The 24657-nt window shown below is 39.7% G+C and overlaps 1 protein-coding gene across 2 annotated transcripts in view; it reads left to right on the top strand.

Annotated features, from left to right (window-relative positions):
• Nucleotides 1-24657, top strand: part of doc2b (double C2-like domains, beta) — a 178465-nt gene that overhangs the window by 94008 nt on the left and 59800 nt on the right. For both annotated transcript variants that reach the window (XM_025910917.1, XM_025910918.1), the window contains one exon: nt 21951-22025. In XM_025910917.1, coding sequence (XP_025766702.1) covers nt 21951-22025 — 75 coding nt within the window. The remainder of the gene's footprint in view (nt 1-21950; nt 22026-24657) is intronic.

The following is a 24657-nucleotide window of genomic DNA, read 5'->3' as shown; positions in this document are numbered from 1 at the left end:
CTTTGACTCTGACTAATAAAGTGTTCTATCAACAAAATATAATTCTAACATTTGAAATAAATGACCCATGAAGATGTCAGTAATTTAATATAACTTTCTAATAAAGCAGTTTTTGTTTAAATACATGGGATAAACATTGTATTATTAATAAACGTGTAAGTCTTCTCATATAGGTATCTACTACTGGGTTTTTGGTATCCTGTCTTCTCTAATGCTGACTACTGACCACTATTATTCAGCTAGTTCCAGCAAAGGTAGACTGGGTAATGTTACACTTAGAATTCAGAACAGGCGTTTTTATTTATATTAACATTTTAGTACATCTACTTTGCCTAAAATGAGATGCGGTAATGTTATAAAAGTGCAATTTTAAACATCTTTTTAAGTTCTTACTGCTCTCATGTAAGAGAGCACTTATAATAATAGACAAATAACTTGTCTTTCACAGTTTCATGAGTGTTTCCTTCTCACTCTTGCCAAAGTGCTTGCCCATAGGGGGTCATATGATTGTTGGGGTTTTCTTTGTTTCTCTATATTTTTGTGCTATTTTTGTGCTACTGCTATTGTAGATTGGCACTATAAAACTGAATTGAACTGAATCTTTAATTATTCTATAACATATCACATTTGACAACATTATTTTGTGTACTGGAAAAGCACAGAAGCTAAATAAAAGTATGTGACAATGCATTAGTTGTGTAATCAAATAAGGGGTGGCTCTACAGGGGGGCAAGGGGGGGCAGCTGCCCACCTCCTGTAGAGCCTTGCCCCCTTAGCTGCCCCCCAACTTTTATGTCCTTACAATACTTGTAAAAACTAATTGCTTTTTTGTCCAAAAGTCTCTCATAGCCTTTGCTTTCTTAGAAGAGATAATTATATAATAAATAGTTTTTTGTGGCTATTATGATGGATAGAGCTATGTGCCACGCTGCCTTGACCTCTTGCCTCTCCTTTGCCCCCACATGTAAAATTTTCTCAGTTCGCCACAAATAGACTTTATCAGAAATCTTAGTAAATCATACAAGTTATTTGAATAACATTGCAAACATGACAGAAAACCACTTAAATAGTACATCTTGTAGATTCTTTTTGAACCTCTATCAGCTACAGTAGCTTCACCTCTTTGATTTTACTGATGCAAACATAATGTAACCGTGTGTTCCTACCTTGCCATTACAAATCTCAGCGAGTAACACACTGTCACTTTCTTTAGTTCCTCTCACCTCGAATGATTGTAATTCTACCACAGTTCTCCTGCTGTCATGCTTATACATTGTTATGCCCCAACACATCACCATACAACCATAAAATTGTCCACGGAACTCCTCCCTGCAGGAGGCCCATCTATGGAAAGATGCAGTCACTGCTCCTCTACCTTCATTCTGTTGTTATTCAGCTTCATAAGTGCAGAAAAATTACAGGGCAATTTACAATCTTACAAATATCTGCAGAAAAGCTCATGAATGATGGATGATCGGCTTCGCTGAATATGAGAAACAATCTATTAGCACCTGAAAACTGAGTGCTGTTTCAGCTTTTGATCTCCCAGACTTCAGACACAGCAGGCCGGACGGCTGCTGGAATCCACAATCACTGCTCCTTAGTGCTTCCACTCACACCTGACTTTTCCAATTTATTATCTTAGCAGGTAACAGTCACAGTTGATCTGGGTTATTTCTTTCAGATCTAAAAGGTTCTTGCACCTCGTTGCTTGGTAGAATGATCTGCAGGCTCATGGGCAAAGCACAACACGAACCCCACATGTTCAGAGTTTAAAAATGAATCAACGCCTTTGTTCCTTTTTGTCCTTGTAGTAGCACGTCATACCAGGCGGTCTATCAGCTTGTCTGTCCATCTGTCCTCAGATTTGGCACATGGTAGGAAATGCTGGTCAGATTGTTCTCAGATTTGCTGCAGATTCTTCTCGTCTTAATATAGATAGCAGCATCCAATTTGCCATCTGAAAGAATGTTGCACACACCAAATCAAACTTCAGTGCAATATTTTGTCCCCATTCTTTTAACCAAGCAAAGTGCATGTGTAGGTTCCTGCAGGAACTGGATTTCCAGAGTTCTCGAAAACCTGCTTTCATGGAAAGGTTACTATAGCCAAAAGGGGCCGTTTGCTTCCTTCCTGTTGGCTTCATCTCTGGGTTGCTGTACTACTTTATCAAATCTTTGCCATCAGTGTTATTTGCACAGTACATCATATTCCTCGAGTCACTCAGAGCGTTATTGCACGTTATTGCAAATGCATATTGTTTAGAAAGCACAGAGGGTTTAAAGAAAAGATATTTCTCCTGCTTTGTTGTATATTAAAGAACTGCTAGTCATGCTTGCAGTTCTGTAAGACTTCCTGATTTTTCTTGTTTTGAAACATTAGTATATCCCCCCTTTAATATTTGCAGAGAATGGTTTAGTTTGTCAGCAATCTACATCTAGTCAGTTTCTCTCACACTAGAAAACAGTCAGTTAGCCAAAAGTCAGAGATAAAGGGAAAAAGAGGTAAAGTGTGAAGGAAGAGTGGAGAGACAAGGGAAGTCCCAGCCTGCACAGAGCAGGGTCGAACAGGCTAGACGAAAGGGAGGGAGACGCAGCGGCCGCCTTGGAATCAGAGCATCAGGTGGACAACTTTAACACATTAAAGTGGGGAATGATGGCATATCTCTTGTATGATTGAATTTCAGTGGTGGGGCCCACTCTTTTAGTTAGCCTGCATTTGGATATGGTGTGTGTGTGTGTGTGTGTGTGTGTGTGTGTGTGTGTGTGTGTGTGTGTGTGTGTGTGTGTGTGTGTATCATCTTTTGAGATCATCTTTTCCCGGGCATGAGAAAGACACACAGTGAGTCTAAGTGTATCATTGAATGAAATCGATTTAGTTAGATGAAAAGTCAGAGGATCACAAATTTCACAACACTCCAATTCACTCAGCAAGGGCGTGTAGTCAAAGCGTAGATTTAAATCCTGTTTCAAATCCTGCACTTGCAAAAAAACCCACAAAAATCTAGGAAATTAAGGAATTTGGTACTGAAATGTGTTTCAAAACAATGGTGGAGAAGAAATAAATACTGAAAGCATCGTCAATCAGGGTTTCCCCGACTATTTTCCCAGGTCTAAGCTGACCACCTCCTGTGCAATACAAATTTATGTGTTTTGTTTCTGTTTTAGAGACACAACTATTATCTCAGCTTATACATAATCTTATCCTGGTGTTTCTGTGAACCATTTTTAAATTGTAAATTGCTAAAAAAAAAATTAAAAAAGGAGTAAGAATAGAGAATAATTAACTGGGCAGATGTAGCCTGTTCTCATGCCCAGGATGCCAATTTAAACCACTATGTCAAAAGCACTCGCTCTTAGGGAACCTGGGTCTGGTGACCCAGTGGTTTTGATTTTGTTTGTCTATAGTCGGTGACTTAGTGTTTCTATTATTTAGTTTTGTATTTCTACTTCTAGGCCTTTCTTCTGTGATTTCTAGTTCTTCAGTTTTGTTTCTGTGTTCCTTTTGTTCAGTGTCAAGTCCGTGCCTCTGTGCCTGTTGTGTGTTTCCTGTTTTATTTTGATAGTCCCTGTCCAGCGTGCAGTGTGTCTGGTTTTGCTTCCCTTGTCTCGTTAGGTCTGATTTGTCCCAGCTGTGTTTCCCTACTGTCTCCCATTCCCTGATTGCTCCCTATGTGTATTTAAGCCCTGTGTTTGCGTTGGTCTGTGTTGTGATCTCTCTCGTCACATACTGTGTGTTCCATCTGCCTGCCTGTTTAGTTATCTGTATTCTCAGTTTAGCCAGTTTTCTGTTTTTTTTGCCATCCAGCAATAAAGCTGCATTTGAGTTCACCTTTTTGCCTCCATGAGTCTGCACTTTAGGTCCACCATTCCTGCCTAATGCACACAGACATGACACTCACATGGTTCATTTACAAACAAGGTGTCCCTTCTGGAGTGTGCCGTGATGCACTGAGTGACCAATCCCTCTCAGGGAAACTGATCGGTCACTCCTAGGTCATCACTTGTCAGTGAGCAGGGTTACCGCTGTGTGTGCAGTGTGTTTTAAAGGTCCAAATGGGATGTGCACCAGGGCATGCTAGCTGCAAATTACGCCAACACGACCCCTCCAATCTCCTTATAAAGACTCCACATGTCACCTAAATGTGGACAGTGGCGTTTTTGGTGAAAACCCAAACACAGCACAGTGGTGGAGGGCTTGATTTGCAGCCTGGGTACCTTCCAGTCATTGAGCAACAATGTCAGAAACTGATAAAGTCATAAAGAAAATGATTACTTCAGGTTACTGCTGCTCAAGGTGGTTTTACAAGCTGCTGAATCATTTTCACATCACTGTGAGGAAGACACACAGTTTCAGTGGTGATTTTTCTGGAGTTTCCTGCACTTATCAGTGAGTCTCACATTGTCTTACAATTCAGTTGCAAAACCCAGACCTGTTAATTTACCACGACCTACACTAAAACCTACATTAACACTCCACAGTAATCTTCCAGTCTCTTCTTTCTGCTGCAGAGACTCCTTTTATTTCCTAGTACACCCACATTCATGTGAGAACGCACGCGCACGCGCACACACACACACACACACACACACACACACGCACACACACAGACTTGGTTTCTTAGAGATGTTTTTGCTCTTTTTCAAAAATTCATTATCAATAATTGCAACTGTTTTCATGTCACAGCTTTTACATAAAAAGGCCTTATGAAACAACTTGTCTTCATTTTTATTCCCCACATCACAGTAAAAGGAGGAACATCAGAAACATTAGAGAAATTATTCATTTCGTACTTTTCAACTTGTCATATTCCAGCTGTAAATATTGATAAAGTGTCCGGCAGACATTCCCACAAGACTATTCAGAAAGGATGGAGTAAGAAGCTGCTATATCATGGCTGCAGTAAAATCAATTGTTATTCATATCTGGTGCTATAAAGCCTTAGACCGCAAGTGTCTGCTAGCTAAATGATAAATTATAAATGTTATTTGTCAATGAAGGCTTTTAAGGTCATTTATTGTTTGTGCATCATCATCCTTAGAATAATTTACAAAAAGTTTGCTTATTAAAGACGATGAAAACCCCCCAAAGATTAAGATCAGTCTTCTTTCTGTTAAGTATAAAACAGGAGATAAATACCTTAGCTTAGCGTAATGACTGAAAACAGGAGGGTACAGCATACCTTCTTGATGTTCAGAATAATATCCTTACTCAATAGATCTGTACTCAAAATCACGAATCTACTGCTTATTGATTGTCTGCAAATACACACTAACTATGAGCGACATTACAACTTGAAAAAGTGCAAACCAGAATTGGAGAAGGCAACTTTCAAAGTAAAAGCTGTGCCTCAGCGCTTCAGTGAACATGTTACATGTTTAAAAGGTGCAGCTTTTACTTTGAAACTGAACCGTCTCTATTTTCGGTGTGTGTGGCACCTTTCACAGTTTCACAACAGCTAACGGAGTAGCTGGACAGTGTTTGTAGACAAGTCCATCACATCCATTCACACTGCAGCCGTAGCAATATGCAATATGTCAAACCCATCACAAAGAGGCTTTTGCCAACTGGTTGGGGAGTGCACATTTTGCAGAGCGACAGGTGGCTGCCAAGGATTTACCGACTGATCCTATATTGTCACCACGTTGACAAGTCAGTGACACCTAGTTAGTGGGTACAGAATCTGCAAAACCTCAAAAGAAAAGACTGTTCAATACAGCTGGTGAGTATATGCAGATTTGATATGGTGTCTTTATGCAGAACAAGGGCTCATCGTACAAAGATACCCAGAGTCAAAACACAAGTTAGAGCATAATATGTTGCTTTGACATTTCTGCTCCTTTTAAGCTTAAAACACAGTGTCCTGTGGTAAACAGCTTAGGAATACCCAGGGTAGGTGTCTGTACATACCTTAGCTAACCAGATCCCAGCTCTGGCCAAAGAAACAAACAAGCAAACAAAGAAGCAACTTTGACTTACTGTGAGCTTGGATAGATTTGTTTGTTCTCTGTGGAGCAATATTAAGATTGTCTGTGAAGATTCTCAGTCATCCAGGTCATCGTAGTCAAAGGAGTTTGCAAAGAAAAGCGTCTGGACTTCTTTAAGTTGCTTGAAGATGTTTCACCTCTCATCCGAGAAGCTTCTTCAGTTCTAAGGTCAAATGGCCGAGAGTCCCAGATTTAAACCCAGTGGGAGTATCCCCCCAAGGAGGGACAAAGGACCCCCTGGTGATCCTCTAATCACATGCGCCAAGGTGTGGAAGCGGGTGTGGGACCTAATCAGCCAGGGTTTCGGGTGAGCCCATTGTGAAACCTGGCCCCACCTTGTCTGGGGCCAGGTTTCACAAGGTGGGTCCCACACCCGCTTCCACACCTTGGCGCATGTGATTAGAGGATCACCAGGGGGTCCTTTGTCCCTCCTTGGGGGGATACTCCCACTGGGTTTAAATCTGGGACTCTCGGCCATTTGACCTTAGAACTGAAGAAGCTTCTCGGATGAGAGGTGAAACGTCTTCAAGCAACTTAAAGAAGTCCAGACGCTTTTCTTTGCAAACTCCTTTGACCAATATTAAGATTGTTATCAGAATAATCATACTTTATGATTGCATGCCATGCTTTTCAGTGTAAGTTTGAATTCAAGCTGGTAACTGCTACTCTTAAACAAACAGTGAATATGTCCTACCCCATTAAAGTGCCATGTTATTACTACAAGTGTTACTAAAATACTGTAAGCAGCTTGGTTCTGCAGCCTGCACTACCTGCACTGCCCAGCATTCTCACACAGCATTTAACTTAAAACATTCTTTAATGTCAAGTACATTTAACAACATGACTTAACAAGATAACTTTTAAGGTTGATCTTTTAACTTTGACTTAACTAAACTAAATTAACAAAACTGTAACTGAACAAACTCTTTTTGTCATGTCTGACAATGAAGCGATCACCTGTTCATATTGAACGTGTTCTCTCTAAGTGGGAATAAGGCTCTGTGTCAGTAGCTAGCAAAACAAAGATATCCTAATCTTCCGTTTTAGTGATCCCACTTCATCGACCTGCACATATGAATGCATGACAGGGATCAGAATCAAAATGTGAGAATGCATGTCCTTTAGGAGGATTGTGGGTTGAGTGTGCCCATAGTATTGACTGGAAGGCATGCCTAGCGGTAGCACATAGAAAGTGCAGCACATTTTCATCCAGGGTGTTGTGAAATCCTTCCTGCTACTCATTGTTACACACAGACTGTATTAGTGTCAGTGTATTAGGCTACACGAGTTAATGGTCCCAGAGGTTGTCCACTGGAAAACCCTTCTTTTCATGCTCTGCTGTTTGGTATTGTTTTTCAGTTGCATTTTATTTATATATTTATTTCTTTTTTGTGGACTTGGTTATTTTGTTGAGGCACAAAAGTCTTGCTGGTTAGGTTAGCAAACAATCAAACAGACCTTGTCACAACAGCGGCATTAATGAGGGTTACAAAATGAGTGACCCGCTCACAAAAGAGCCATGCCAGAAAAGAAATGAGCTGAAAAATAAACTCACTTAAATTACAGAGCATGAATCAACCACTCAGACTTATTTACTTATTAATAACATAGTCTTAAATAGTTCCAGCCCACTTTAACTCCTGACTGTGATAAACAGCCATGAGTGCCACTGAAGGTGTCCCTCTCACCATATGGAGGTGTTTTCATGTTGCATGTGTTGAAATCCTATTTTTCTCTACTATGATCTGGATACCGTGTGAGCTGTTGTGTTAAAGTCTCCAGCAGCACAACAACACAGAGCTGTTTGTGTAACTCAGACTTGTCTCAAACTGTCACTAACTATTGTCTCAAATCCAATTAACATAGCCAAATATAAACAAATAAATTAATGGATTTTCAATTGCGTTCACTGTATCAACAGGCCATTCAAATCCACTATTGCTTTAATCATTTCTTTTCCACTCAGACTGTTTCCACATTTGGCATTTCAGCAGCGCTCTGAGCTGTGTAAACCAAAAACTCTTTCTGAAACACTGCAGACTGCTTTGTTTTTGTTTTTCTCCTCTGTTGTTTGCATGTTTTTGTTTTTTTTGTCACCTATAACTTTAATTTCATATGATCAATGTTTTCTTTTTTTCTTCTCCACCTTACTCTTTTGCATGCTGTCATCGACTCTGTGTCTTGGTGCTTTATGTTTGCTGGAACAAAACAGCTTCCTGTCCCCAGATACAAGAAGGTAAGCCATTGAAATGAGCCCAGATCCCAACCAGACCCTGCTAATCAATGCCTACTCTATCCCTCGTGCGTCCAATCCCAGTGACCCCTGACTGAAACAATCACCAACCCTGGCTCACATCCTCTGAGCTCCCTCTGATTGTGATGTGATTCCGTTTCTTTGGAACAACAAATCTAATCCTGAGTGAATGTTGAATGCTTTGTCTGTATTCGGCCTGTTCTTCTGTAGATGCACACTGGTGCTTAAGGAATCAAGTCAACTAGTTAAAGGTGAACGCCTAGAAAACAAATAAAGACAGAAGCATGTAAACTGATGTAGTGAATGACTACACTGTAGTCAAAGGTCAACCAGTTCACTGACTGAAAGTAAAGAGGCAGGATGCTGTTACATATCATGAATCAGTGTTATTCACATAATTGTATCTGAGTAGATAATTTAGGTTTTTTTAATCTACTTTTTCTCAACTTAAGTCCTACTACTTTTCTTAGAAAGCCTATCAATAATAGTCAAATAAGTAGCTGGCTTTGCACATCTGTAGTAATCTCTACAATCAGATTGTGCATAGGAAAAATGTGCAACCTGGTTGCAACCCAAAAGGGAAGTTACATTTATCTGAAATGCATCGGATTGGTTGTGATCTAACGGTTATTTATATTTATATTCACTTTTTAAAATAAAAAACAAACAAACAATGATGCTTCACACTCAGGAAAACAGTGGCTGTGACCACTTGCAACTCATTGTTGTCTTCAAAGTAACTTTAGTGGATCAAGACGGCAATAAAATGATAATAAGACAGAGTCTGCTATCAGTTTGTGACTGAATAGGATCAAGTTGGCAATTATATGCAATCTGTTTGTGATAATGTGGCAATTAACTGATAAACTGTCAACAATTGTAACTCTGTTAGCAACTGCATACACGGATATTCACATCAGTCACTTAAATATTAGAGTCCAGCCAGAAACTTGTAGATTTAAAATTGAAATCTAGAAAATTCTCCACAAATAGTGAAACAGATGCTGCAGGAATCAGATAAAACTGCTTAATGACACAGGAGCTAGACAAGCTTGATTATGTAGGAATGTAACCAGAGTACAACCAGTTGAAAACCAGTGAAGTTGAGTGCTGTATGTTCTGCAGACAGCTCAGACTGACTGCAATCCTTCACCAGTGTGTCTGAGTGTGATGGCAGTCGGTACAAGTCAGGCCGATTGTTTGGAGGCAGGTTGACTCCCAACAGCCAAAGTGTGCAATCACCTTGTGATCATAAGGCGTCACCCAGAGGCTGAGGATGTTGCACGCTCATTCTCTGATGGACTAGGGGGTCACCTTGACTGCCTGCAATCAGTTGCCGAATGAGAAAAAAATTAAATGCAGTTACCCGGCAACCACAGATTTTTCTTTCCTAGCCACATGGAGGTTACAGTCCTATAGATGGCATGGCCACATGTTTTCAGCCAGCATGACCAAACCTACGGATACGACACATAAGTTGGTGTTTTATAGTTAAATATTCAGAATATTTTCAGTGCAGTCAGTTTGCAAAGCACTTTCAAGTCACCTTAGACCATATTCCATGGCACAAATGGTTGTTGCACATTAGACAGATAGAGGGTGACCTCAAGTACTTTACTTTCAAATGAAGAAACTACTTTCAGCTGCTCCCTTAATCACAAGGATCACAAGGGATTTGTGTGTCTTCCCAGGATCAAACCAGGGATGTTTCATATGCCAGGAAAATGTGTAAACTACCACACTTTGTGACACCTTGCAACATGAAGAGAAAGTAATGTTTGCTCAGTGATGGTAACAACTGGTCAATCTGATTCACATACAGCAGTCAATGATTGACGTCGCTTCAGCTACTGAATATAAATGAACAAAGTCATCTGCATGGTCCTTAATAATACTGTTTATAGCACCTTCCTAGTGTCTCGCTAACAGGAAGAGCAAGCAAACTTAACAGCCGAGAATTAAAAATCTTAAAAATACATTTTTGGGAAAGACCATCTCTGAATCGAGGAGGGGGCCTAAGGGTACATCTTTCGCCATCTTACAATGCTGTGATTGCAGCCATTCCCCAACTCTCTGTGAATGGTACTCATGACCATTGATCAGTGGTCTTTGATCAGTGGGTTTTGGTCAGTGATTGTTGATCAATGGTCATGGGAATTTGCATAATTATGATTAAGGAACTGACCTCACAGCCCATTGTTCCTTCAGTGGGCTGGTTTCAGTCATTATGCAATGTACTGTTTATAAGGTTTGGGGAAACCTGCAGTCAGCTGAGACTGAAGAAGTCACTTGGATGAGTGACGAAACGTTTCTCCCACAAAACGCTACGTCCAGATGAACAGATTCAACTTTTGGAAAAATACATTTTGCATAATTTTTTCCATGAGATGCGTATTTAGCCCAGCTCCTTTGTGGCAAAAATCACAAATGAACTGCTTTGTTTTTCCTCCTAAAATCAATGATGTGTTATCAAGGACATGACTGGTATGGGTGACCTTGTAACATGCCTCTGCCATTCTCCTCTGTAAGCCGTTCGATTGTCAGCGTTGGCTTCCGTTGGCGCCTCTGTTGACCTCAAGTGGCCCTTGAAGCATTAACCCCCTTCTTTAACATGACTTTGGTTTAGCCCCCCAAGGATTCGATCAATGCTTCTCTCCCATTCATTCTGTTATCTGCTGCTCCTGGTGATTGATGCTTCCTCCACCTGCGTGTTAGCAGGCCAGTCAGATATGGTAATGAAGACATATGCCCCGGTGATGAAGAGGCTGATAGCACTGCAGAAAAACAAGCAGCCATGTGGGACATACAGCTTGGAGAATACACACTCAAAATAGACGTATGTTCTTAGTTCTTAGGTGTCATACAAAAAAGATGAAACTGAATTGTTGGATCACAACATCAGTGACAGGGGATTATTATTTTATTAGTTATTTACCAATCTTATCAAAATCAGTTAGGGGAATGCGTTTAAAATGTCAGTGATTTCTGCACAGACAAAAAAAACCTGCATTAAACTCACAATGATTATCCAACTGTTTTTTATTTTGGACTTCTTCGACTCATTTATATCTTCCCACACATCAGCAATAACCTTTCAACCCAAGACAACACAAATAAAACTCAAGTTTTAATGCTTTCTTTTTGTCATCTTTAAGCTTTGGTTTCACTGTCATGTAATAAGAAAAAGCCGAAGCTGAATAAAGTGAAATGATTACATCTCTAGCTAGTGTTTGCGCTCAAATTTAACACATACAGTACTGTGCAGAAGTCCTGTATTAGCTCTTATATTTAGCTAGAATTGCACTTCTGTGCTGACATCATTTGCCAGGTGTTTATGTTGCTGTTTGAATGTAAAAGTAACTCAGACCTGTTGGTGTAAATTTGCAGTAGATCTTAAGTCTAAGGAGCTTGGAAAGAAAAGCGTCTCGACTTCTTTAAGTTGCTTGAAGACGTTTACCCTCTCATCCGAGAAGCTTCTTCAGTTCTAGGGTCAAATGGTGGAGAGTCCCAGATTTAAACCCTGTGGGAGTATCCCCCCAAGAGGCGACAAAAGGACCCTCTAATGATCCTCTACCCACATGAGCCAAGGTGTGAAAACGGGTGTAGGTCACAATCAGCCAAGGTTTCGGGTGAGCTCATTGTGAAGCCTAGCCCCACACTATCATGTGATTTCCTGAGTGGGCGTTAAGGCGTCTGGGAAGGGATCTCAAAACTGGATTATAGATGGCAGACAGTGGGGGGTGGATTCCCATTCATTTTCTATGGCGGTCACTTTTGACTGGGAACACCACAGATGTAACAAAGTTGATTAAAACACTCAAAATTCAACGAAAGAGGTGCTCACCACTTTTATATGTTCAAGTGCACAGTGTGGGGGATGTCATGAGGCCTCGAGGCAATCGGATGTAAAACACAATATTTATGAGTTTTTAAATTTGTAAATCGGTCAGATTTGACCCGAACATGACAGGAAGCTGCAGCTATGTACACACATCTTATTTAAAGTCCACACTCTTTTCTTTTCATTCAGATGTTTTTCACAAATGCCAAGCACGACTTCTTCTGAACACAGATGCTAATGATCTCCCCCAAAGGAGCTCGACTTCATTTAAAATCATTTAAGGCTGTTGTTCAGGAGGGCTGTTATGAATGAGTGTGAGATGGGAGGTGTGTGGATACACTCCCATCTGCCTTTCGCAGTGGTCATTTTTCTCCAACCCCTCAGTAATTATGATCAACCGAGTATTCACAGCGTGCTCGCGCAATCAGCAGCATGATGCAGCTGTCTGTTTATCTCGGTCCAACCCCACAAAACATGCCTGAGCTCACTGACAGTTCAGGTGTTGAAGACAACAATAGAAGCAGATGAAGACGGCACGTCAGCCTCTCCAATCAGCTCTCGCGGTGCCGTCTTAATAACTTGTTTTTGCAGGAAACACTGTTTAAAAGTGGGGCTAAATATCAGCAAGAGATTCCAACACCCAGTGACGCATATAATGATGGAAAATGAAAAGCAGCGAACTGGAAGTTTCAGGGGAAGTTACAATTTTAGAGGCCGTTAAGCTTTAAGCTGGTTTCTTTTTCTGCTTTTTGCACATACATAAAAGAAAAACTTTACAGTGTTTTTATTTCAAATTAAGCCTTTTTATTCAGAGCTGACTATTTTACATGCATAGTTCACCCAGGCCTCTCTTTGGCTGAAGGAAGAGAAAATAAGAAAGAAGATTGAGGAGAGGGGATCACGGCTCGGTCACAGCAGAGACTGTTGGTTGTTTCGTGTTGCCTTTTTCTGTAGGCAGTATTATTTCTGTACATCTCAGCTTTTCCTTGCAATTGCATGGAGCATTATCTCTGCTATCTAAATGCACGTCTCTTTGTAGTATATAACAATTTATATAACAAAGTATTAACAAAGAAAGTACTGATATATTTATATATTTATGTGATGCATGTTTCTTGTATCAGTAGCCTCATTTATACTATGATGCATTAAATGGTACCATTTAAAAACTTCAAAAATAAATTATGAATTCCCAGCAGCTCAGCTCACCCCTCTGGCAGCTCACGACTTGGCTATCAAACCAAATTCAATAGACATGGGTTATATTTATTTTATATTTGTGTGGGAAGTCATCGTTTTACCACTGCACTCTCTCAGAAAACAAATAAAAGCCTTTGGCAGTATTTGAATTTGCGTTTGAGAAACCATGAGTGAAAGGAAAAAGAAAAAAATAGCTATCCAAGAAGCTCCTTTATTGTGTTTTACTTATTAGGATAAATAAAAGGTTCCCTACCAAGGTGTATGGCGACACCCCACTTCTGTATAATTAATATTCTGGTATATTTCAGGTGATCTGAATGGGATTTTTACATGGTGTCATGAACAATCTGGATTTACACTGCAATTGCGTGAATGCAGCAAACTCATATAGCTGCACGTAAATGCAGAAAGTTACATTTGGTCAAAATTAGAGCATTTTCCTTTCTATAGTTCATTCTGGTCCAAATCAGATGAGTTTTTCCAGCAGTTTTGGTTTATTTTCACACAGACATCACTTCAGATCACATGAGTGTTCAGTCTGCTTACAGGGCAGCTGTGACTGATGCAAGATTAACAGGAGTGAAAACAGGAAGAAGGTGTGCGTTCGGCACTCTGCCTCATCACCGTACACCTGTTAGTGGCTCCGATTGAGTTTGAATCCCATTCTCGCCACAAATGAACCACTCAGGAGTTTGTTTGGAGCCACACTGAGGCCACCACCTCCAAAGGGATCTCAGATTATCGCGTTCACATCTGCACAAAGGAAACCAAACCTTGAGCTGGATTTAAACGGACTAAACATTACATGTGTGAAAACACTGATTTATGGTTCTTCTTTCATTATACTTCCGGCTTCATTTTGAAGATTAGTTCCTTGTGTGGATTTCTGTGTTCTTCACTTACCTCCTTTCCCAGCCTCAATATTGTGTTGACTGAGTTCACCTGTGCTGTTATATCCCTCCCCCTGCTTTGCACTTCCTCTGCATTTTCTCCTTCACTCTTTGCCCCTTCTCAGACTGCACATACTCGATTCCTCTCCTCAACTCCTCTCTCCTCTCCTTGCATTTTAGTCCCTTCAACCTAAGATGTAATTGAAGGAGGAGAGGAAGAGATATGAGGGGGACAAGATGAGGCAAAAGGGATTTAACAAAATGAGACACCCTTGCTGTGGAGCCTCATTTTAAAGCAATGTCGATTAAATTTAGCATCTACCAGAGTGTTTTTATGATGAGAAATACTCTCTGTCAGGTCATTGACCAGCCTCTGTCTTATTCTTGTATCATCTTTGTGACCTTACATTATAGTCACACTATGGAAAACAGCGACTGGAGATTGGGAGATCAAAATTATTGCAACTATATGCAATGAGCCTCATTCCCTTTGCAGTGGTTGCTTTAAAGACGGCAGTCAGTCTGCTATTAGTCTTTTGGGGGGTTTAAGTTGGCAATTACATGCAATCTGTCTGTGACAATATGATGATTAACACTTATAACTCTATTGCAATCCAGGTACACAGAAATTCACATTAACTACTTAAATCAGAACCATCCAGAACATGAATTTCTCCTCAAACAGCGACAGCAATTTAATTTCAAAATGACATAAATAAATAAAAGCATAGTTGTCGAGCACTTAATTTTTTTCTGAGTTGGCAACCAGTTGAGTAGAGTCCCCTACTGCAAAGAGATGCAGACTACACAGGCTGACTGAGACTGATTGTTGGCATTTCAGGGCTTATAAATTAGGCGATTATTTGCAGAATGTTTGCAGTCAGCCCGAGTTGTCCCACAACTGTTTGGACAGTTTTCCTTCCACCGAACAACCTGTGAAATCACTTTGAGATCAAAAGCTGTCACCCAGATGTTGAGGATGTTGCACGCTCAACTTCTGGGTGACCTGTTGGTCACCTTGACTAATAAAATGCAGTCGCCAGGCAACAGGGCTTTTTTTCTAGTCACAAGTAGGTTGCTGTCCTATTTTTACTCTAGTGTAATTGAGTGAATGGAAGCAGAAATCTTGGGTTGAATATCCACTAGCTACAGTGATAGCCTCATAAAATTGACCTTTGCTCCAAGAGGCAGAGCAAACAACTAGCCAATCACAGTCACCGAGCAACTGCTAATTTTTTGCAGTCACAGGGGCCTATTTTTAGTCAGCGTGACTGATCCGTTAGTGTTTTCTGTGCTGTCACTGTGTTTTTGATGATTTGCTTTTTAAAGAAATGTCTCTATGCCAGTTACTCATATTGTCAGGCATACAATGTGTGAGACGTAAATGGCAAATAAACTGCATTTAAATAACAAATTTTATAGTCTCACCAACCACTTAAAGACACCTTTATGCATACATAGCTTTGCCATCATAAAAATACTCCTAATGGAAGTGAAGGATAAAAATAATAGTAAAAACCTGACACAGTGGATTAGTTATATTTATCTAATCCACACAAAGTGGAGTTTAATACCATATTACGTGAGCAACCTTGTCAGCAACATTTCGGTTTTTGTAGTATGGTCACAGCAAATAAACCACGAGAGCGACGACAAAATCCTCAAAAGGCAGAGACGTCTTATCCAATCGGAGCGTAAACAAATTAAATGTTGAATTGTTATGTAGACGTATCTATGTCTGTGTAATGAAAGGAGAAAGACCCGAAGAAAGCAGCATTCGTCTCCTTCATCTTTCCCCTTAAACTGATTACATTATAACAGCAGACAATGAAATCTATTCCGTCTGGGCGTTCAGCGTCCGTTCTTCAGATGTCAGAGAACTAAGTGTGTCCGGCACATCAAAATGTGGACATGTTTATGAGAGTCAGCTAAAGAAATTAGTGTCACTATGGTTCTATTCTGTGACAGGCAGGATCTAAAGCAGCAGTGTTGCCTTATTAGAGACACAGTTGAGTGTGTCATTTTGCTGCCAGTAATTCCTGCTGAGTGCTGGGCTTGGTGCCGAGTGCCTCTATTAAGCCTGATAATTGTGGGAGAATAGACATCGTATTTGTTTTATTTTTCCATTTTTGGTCCATTAAAGAAAAAACACACAGACGGGAAACGATTAAAATAATGGTGCTAGGCTCATAATAAAGTATTCTCTCCTTTGCATGATGGCTGTTCTCTGTGATAGGGGATCTTTATTGTTACTCAGATGAGAAATAAAAACTTTGTATTGTGGGATCCTTAAGCCGTTGGGTTTTTAAGCCTTATTGTCCTTTATTACTCAAGATGGTTTATTATTCGGGCTGGCTTTCTTAACTGTGAGTGTTTGTGTGGGATTCAGAAGCACGTCCAGGGCAAAGACAAACTGGAGATCATTATTATATGTTTCACTTCACATGTTCCCTGTTTACCGTATTTTCCGCACTATAAGGCGCACTTAAAATCTTTTAATTATCTCAAAAATCAATAGTGCGCCTTATGTAAGAATTCTGGTTGTGCTTCCTGACCTCGAACCGATTTTATGTGGTACACGGCGCTCAGAAATCTGTCAAAAAATCTTTTAGTACGACTTTGGTAAGCTATGAAGCCGCACCGCTTGATGGATTGTTGGAGCATTACGGCTACCGTAGTCAGGAGCCTCGCGGAGTAATCTGGGTCCAAAACTCCGTCTGCTTCAGGTCCAAAACACTGCGGTATCACTAAGAGTCAAAAAAATGCCTAAATTCTTTAATCTTTAATAAAAACGATCAGTGTTGCTGCTTTACCAGGTGTAACAATTAAGTTTAACATCCAGGCATCCATGAAAACAGAATGTATTAAGTTTAACGGAGTTAAGTTAGCAGGAAGTTAGCTCGCTAGTTTCCACCTAAACATAGCATGTTCTGACTGAGAGATTTCTGAAAAAATTAAAAGGTACAGCTCTGCTATCACTTCTAACATAAATGAAGACAGAAAACTAAACAGCAGTAACGTTTGTAGGGTTACTGAAGTTGCGCTAGCTGGTATATAATGATGTGCTGCGTGATCGCTAGCGACACAGCTATGTTAGCATAACATAAACAGTGAAGCTGGAGGATAAATGCTAACTTTTTTCCACTTGATAAAAGTTAACACGAGGGTTCCCGATGGTTAGGGACAAATGCAGTCGCACGGCAGGATGCTGTAAACGGACCAAACTTCAGTCAGGAGAACAACTGAGATAATCCATCCACAATACGAGGTTAGTCATTAATATACTGCAACAACATGGGAATAGAGCAGCTGTGAGAGAATTCAACATTGAATCAATGGTACGGAAGTGGAGGAAGCAAGAAGAATGTGTTGAATAAAATTTGACTTTTCTGACTGTTTTGTTTCGCTTAGTGCGCCTTATAATCCGGTGCGCCTTATGGTCCGAAAAATACACATTTATTTATGACCTTACATTTAATCATTTTCGATCATTTATCCACCAAGAGCAACATTAAATAAAAACTTGAGTAACCAGCCTTTGAATGTGGCATAAGATGTCTAAGAGACTCTTATGTCAAACCAAGCAGCAACCTCCACAGGCTTTAAAATTAAGCAACTGCAATTCCTTCAGCAACCACTTGGGGCTAGCTTCGAAAGTGATTTACTGCTATGAAATTAGCATGTTTAATGCTGTGTACAAGTAACAGTTATAGCAAATTTACCTTTTTCATAACAACTGTACAAGAGGTGAATTATTTGTTATTTAATTCACCCATATACATTTTGTTTTGACTTGAAGTTAGCATTGTGACTACTTTGATTGTGTGCCAATCTGTCACCAGGAGCTTAGCGGCTGCTAACAATCTTTTCTTAGAGAAGGGAAACCGGGAGAAAATGCCAAGGTATGCCAAACTTCACAACAACTGGACTGCAAAATCAGTGGAAACAGTTCTGATGGAGAGATGAATCAACTTTGAATGTTTTGATGTAAGTCATTATCAGTATGTACAGAGGAGATCAGGAGAAAGAGACTACAGTGGGTGTCTGAATCCATCTGTAAAACACGGTGGAGGCACTGTCATAGTTTGGGGCTACATATCAGTCTGTGGTGTTGTAGATCTTCTTAAAACTCATGAAATTATGAACTCAGATCAAAATCTGACGTTACTTTTCTATCTGGAAAGCATCTGATTAGCAGCAGATTTATTTTTCAGCATGACAATGATTACAAACACACCGTCAATGCAGTAACAGCATGCCTGGATACAAAAAGGAAAAAGAAAAAACACATTTGAACACTAACAGTCATGGACTGTCTTCACCAGAGCCAGGCCTCCTATTTTTAATATGAATAAAGCCATGGGTCTTGGTAATTAGCATCACTGGTTATAAATCCAGTGAGCTGTTGTTGCATGTCGGATACTTTTCTCTCTGAATGAAGATGCGAGCTCAGTGAACGAGTGACTCATCTGGTCGAGTGAAAAGGAAGTGATGCTGCGGACCTCTCCGTTTCCTCCACTGCCTTTTCAGCAGTCTTTGACATGAACATATGCATCCTCTAATCTGTCATTACTCTTATTTTTGGTGCAAACCCTGCACCGTATTGATTACAACAGAAACAACACGTTAAACAATAATTATTGTATATTAATAACTTCATTAATATAGAGACTTTTTTGTGTGAAATGTATACATTGAAGTCATTAAAAGCAGCTGATATTCAGAAGAACTGGGGAATAAAAAGCACATTTTCAGATGGTTCAGGAACAAGCTGTGATATACTGAATATTACACTTTTTAAAATAAACCGGTGCTCGGCAATCACACAGGTGAAATAGTTTCTTTCAGGAGTCACAGATAATTTCACATGAGTAGAAATCTCAGACGATTAACTTTTGTAAGAGACTCCTCTTTATTTTCTTCCTGCATGATTACTAAATGACTACAGGAAGGACAGTTTACGGCAAAAGAGCCTTTAGTTATTGATGAAAACCGCAGACAGAACTGCTGATATCAAGCTTATAAGCCTTCCTATGAGCTACTCGTTAAAATGTAGAAGAAAGAGCAGCTCAAAAAACTAAAAAAAAATTACCTTGGACTTCCTTTTTTCTTATTTTTCAGTAAGAGATAATAGCCTTGCAGATTCAAACTGTAATGACGTCATTTGTGACTGCACTAAATTGTTCTTGTAATGAAATTAAAAAGAATAATTTATTTGTATTGTTAATACTGTTAAAAGTTCATGAGCTGCAGAATTCCTGCTGATTGTTCTGGGCAACATCAAGATAACAAGAAAAGGATTTTAGAAAAAAGGCTAAAGTCTGAATTTGATAGAAGAAGTAAAACTTTTGATTCCTCTCAAATGTTAAACAGTCTGTTATAAAGACACAGAATAGGGTTATTAATATAGATACATTTATGAGTGTCACAAAGACACTAGCTGAGATATTTCACTGTTTACCTCAGTGTTGTGGGAGGGTAGAGTGTGCTTCTCTGTCAATGTAGCAATCATTATTAGACTGTACTTGTCTCTTAACTGGGGATTGCTTTCAGACACAAAGTGTGATGTTTGCTGCTTTAATCCATTTTCTCTTGGAAAAAATAAAGTAAAACTTAAAGCTTAATGAGTGGGAAACAAGCACGTTTTGCTGATATTTATTTAAACAAAGTTCAGTCTGGATATTTTCTTGTTTTTCTGTTATGGATTAAAATTGTGAGGTGGTTTTTTAGCTTAAGGCTAAAGAATACATCTTTTTTTAAACTTTACCAGGACATCTTGACCTCCACTGCTTCGATTCGATCAGTTGTAAATCTCAACTTTATGAACTAAATCCAGAGTTCAATTTTAAAGGGATTTCCATTCCTTTTACACATAAAGGTCAGTTTAGTCATGAGGATAGTCACTCAGACTCTGAAAGTCTGATGTATAATGTCCTTGGGGGGGTACTCTCTCAGGCCTCACAACAACGCAGCAACCAAACTTTAACCATCTCGTGGATTGTGTTATGAAGGATTCGTGCAGGCTTATTGTGTCCATGTTTTCAAAAGGCCCATAGATCTGTCCACCAAAGTTTGTGGAAAATTAGAACTGAAAACTGCAAATTGTGAGAGTTTGCTAGAGAAGAGGAACCTGAAAAAAATGAGAATAATATGGAATCCAGCATTATTTAGGCTTGAGCCACCCTTCTTCTCTTCACAAAAATTGCTATTTGTCTGAGTGTATTGGTCAGATTTTAATGAAACCTAATAACGTGAATACGATTGATGCTGATGTAAAAAAAAAAAAAAAAATCCAAACTGCTGCTCAGCTACTTCAAGGACTTCAGTTTAAACTTTTATCTCAGGAGTCGGCAGTGTGAACAATTCCATCTCCAGAGGAGGTCAAAGACGACTTGCTTGAGGTTTTAATTTCTTCTTTGTGTTCGTACCGCTTTTGATTCAGGAAACACTTTAGGTCCTTTCACTTCATGAAGCGGGCACCCACATGGTGCGGTGCTGTCCTGCTTTGGTCATTGTATGAGTGGCCTTTACATCTCCTGCTCTCTCTAAGCCTCATTGATTTGCTCTTCAAAGAAATAAAACATTTCTTTTTTTAGTAAGTTCCCCTTCAGCATTCCTCAGCAACCTTCCAGCTGATGAGGCACTGCGCTGAATCTCTCAGGCACTACAGATTTTATGCAATGATTAGAAGTGTAAGAAGTAGCATGCAGAAGATTTTTGCAGATTTCCAGGTTTCAGTAAGACATGTTAAAGGTCTTCATGGTCTGTTCTCATCCTCAGAGCATGCAGCTTTTACATTTTTGTGATTTTGCATTTTTACATGCTAGTTTAGCAACATATTCAGAGATGTCCCTTTTACTGGATTAATGGATATCATTTTTCTTCCGGAGAGAAAATCATAAACTTTTGGATCACCTCCATAAAAAGCACCTTTCAGAGTATTCACAGACGGCCCCTTAGTTGGCTCTTTCCCTCCATGTTTCATTTACACTGCAGTAATGTTCCAACAGCTTTGAGAGCATGAATGAGCAACTTTGAGCACACCTAAATAAAAACAATTGAAGTAACTGTACTGGTTGCTGGATTGTTGCTTGTTGTCTCATCGAGTATGGTGAATTTTACACTTTCCATCGAAAGAGCTCTTCAAAGTTTCCTGAGACTCCCAGACTGAGACTATTTAAAATGTTCCTTCAGACAAATGGTTGTATGAATTTTAGCGCAGTCTATTTACACTTCATTGCTCTTTTTGACACATTGATCTACTCTGGCCCAGTATGTGGCGGTAATGCAGAAGAATGGGCAAAATGACACCATATGAATCAGGGGACGGTAAGACTGCAAAAACAGTATAGTTTGAATAAGATTCGAGTCATTCTGTTGCTGATTTACTGCTTGGTAAAAGTGATCTCAGCTCTGTTCCTGCTTTCACTCAATCACCTGAATCACTAGACATAAAGTAAACAAATGGATTTAATCTGGTATTGACTGTGATATAGTCAAAATGCTGCAGTGTTCTGATAATTCAAATGTTTAATGTTACTGCAGACAACATCCCAAAAATTTCAGAATTTTCAAAAAGTATCCTCTCCAAAAAGAGGTGTAGAATCATTCCAGTTTAATATAATTTAATCCTGCAATGCCCTGAGTTCCTTTAAAGATCCCTAATTTTTGGGAAATCTTCACCGGTGGAAATTTGACTGTCAAAAACAGGAGTAGTGTCAAAAAAAGGAAGTGCTAAATGACATTTTTATTACCATGATTCTTTTTTTCTTTCACAGGGGCTCAAGCCAATGGACCACAATGGGCTGTCAGATCCCTACGTCAAGTTGCACCTACTGCCCGGCGCCAGCAAGGTGTGTTTTTTTGTTTTTGTCTGTTTCCTTTAAAATAACAGGCTTGCACATTTGTCACCACACAGCCTGGTCAGTATTGAGTTTGCTTGTTCTTCACTGGACTTCCTTTTTCAGGTTTGCATGCAAACACTAGCTTACCTACACATACTGTATCTGTACTCATAATATCTCATTTGTTAAATCTGTACACAACGAAAAGAAAAAAACATTCGTCACAAGTATACAGTACCCTGACATCACCCGTTAGCTTTGGGCCTTTCGTTTTCGGAGCTTGCAGCCGCCTTCCCCCTGCACTCTCAGGTCATGTGACCAGTTGCTACTACATATACAGCAATCTAAGGTGAAGCTCAGGTGGGACTGAGCATTCTTTATTTGTGCGCCTAGGTTATGGAATAAATTGTCTTTGCACATTAGACAGTCACCTACATTCTCCTTTTTAAAAACTAGTCTTAAAACACACTTACACTCTCTGACTTTTGACCCAGCATGAGACAATGATCTTACTTGTTTCTATTGTTTTATAATGGTTTGTTTCTGCTTTTATTTTATTATTGTTGTTTTTATTCTCCATCGTTTAAATGGATTTATTCATTTTTATTTACAGCGCTTTGCTTTTAAAGCGCTGTGTAAATAAAGTTGGTATAGAACAGGATTGCTCTAAATCTTTGAAAGGGAATGTGAGTAAAGTAAGACGTTTGTTATACAGACGTTTATCGAGAGATCTTTGTTTTTATGAAACTCTTCATTCAAACATTCAGGATAAAGTTGTATTAGAGCATAAAACTTAATAACACATAAAGGAACAAAAATATACTCCCTATAAAAAAGTCACAAGTAATCCACAAAGGGATGTAAAATGTTCCCTCTATAACATAGTCGCACTGCAATACTATATATGAATACTTCTCAAAATGCAAATCCCTTTAGGTCACAATTTAACATTTGCAAACACACAAAGGAAGAGATAACACGAGCAAGCAGAGGAAGTTATGATGAGAGAGAATAAAAAGAGATTAACAATGACCACTCTCTGCATTTCAAGAGTTACAGAAACAGATTTTTTTTCACACTCTAAGCCGATCACGCTTTTACATGAGCTTTGATGGGTCAGCAGTGTTCCCTACTGCACATACAGTCTGTCCTGAGGCATTCTCGTGGTTTTCTCAGACCCACAAGAAAAGGAAACGAGGTCTAATAATCTATTTCATGATTCACGGAGCACCGCAGTGTGGATATGTCAGCGCAAGGCTTCATCGGTGTAAACACTAACTGACTGACCTAATGTACCCGCTTACCAGTGATGTGCTCTGCTTTTAAAGCTCTTGCTGATCTGCTCAGAGTCGCGGGTGCACTCGTACAGGCGTAAGATTTAAGTTTTAAACTGTTGCAGAAAAGCTGTTGGCGCTCTCACAGTTTGCAGACAAAATGATCTCAAACCCATACATATAAATTAAAGACTGAAATGTTTCAACATATAAAATGACTCACCGGTTGTTTGTGAGAGCCGGTGACTTCTTTAACTCTTGCCCCTCACGGTCGTCCTTGAGGGTGACGTAATCCTTTCATTAAAACCATCAAATCTAATATAGATCCTGTGAATACGTACATTCTACAAAAGCAGCTTAATGAAAGCCAAAGCTGTGATTATCCAGCTATCTGACTCACATCTTCCTTTCTTACAATACCTTTTCAAACTCATCTCTGTTGAAATGACCTTTGTAATTGGCTCTGCTCTTGCTGCGTAACTTCAGCTTTGATTTCACTCTGCTGTTACGTTTGTAGTTATGTCTGTGTGAAAGAAGGAACAATGTGAACTTGGATGAGGCTCATGACCTGGTCCTTTGGGGGACTCTGTGTCAAGGACTGAGACAGATCTGATGGCTCCAAACCTCTGCAAAGTCAAAAACTATTTTGGTTCTGGCTTCTGCTCAGGAGGTAGAGCAGGTCATCTACTAATCATAAGGTTGGTGGTTTGATCTCTGGCTGCTCCAGTCTGCATGCCAAAGTATCCTTGGATATGTGATAGGTGAACAGTAGGAATGTTAAATAGAAAAGTGCTTAGGAATGGGGAAGTTGTAAAAAAGAACTGTGAGGGCTCCAGTAGAGTAGAAAATAAAGGTGCAGTCCATTTTGTGGGTACTGGAATTTGTCACTGTTGCCGCTTGTCCCCAATCCTGTTTGTGATATACAGGAACTCCAGTTAGTTTCCACTTTGGGGTGAGAGTCAGCACCTCCAACTCTGGGGCTATGGTCCACTGCAGGAGAGCAGTGGATGCTTGCTCTGTGTTGGGTGGGAGGTTTCTGGATGATGGATGTAGAAGCTGAAATGAGTTTCCTTTGTAGAGCTGCTGGTGTCAGCCTTTGAGGCATCTCAAGGTCCACTTGGGTGCAAATGACATAAGTTTTAGTATCACCGTGAGGCAGATAATGCCCATAGATACATCCCAAGTTTTTGTGACCATGTGGACGTGACAATGAGATATTAGCTTACACTTCGCCAATAACGCATGCACCCTTTAGGTGGAGTTCAAGCAGATTTCAAAGAGCTGTAAATACTATAAATACTCATTCAATTCAATTCAATTTATTTATACAGCGCCAAATCACAACATCAGTCGCCTCAAGGTGCTTT

This window comes from Oreochromis niloticus, linkage group LG10, assembly GCF_001858045.2.
Source record: "Oreochromis niloticus isolate F11D_XX linkage group LG10, O_niloticus_UMD_NMBU, whole genome shotgun sequence".
Lineage (NCBI taxonomy): Eukaryota > Metazoa > Chordata > Actinopteri > Cichliformes > Cichlidae > Oreochromis > Oreochromis niloticus.
This window is presented reverse-complemented; position numbering and strand designations above follow the sequence as displayed.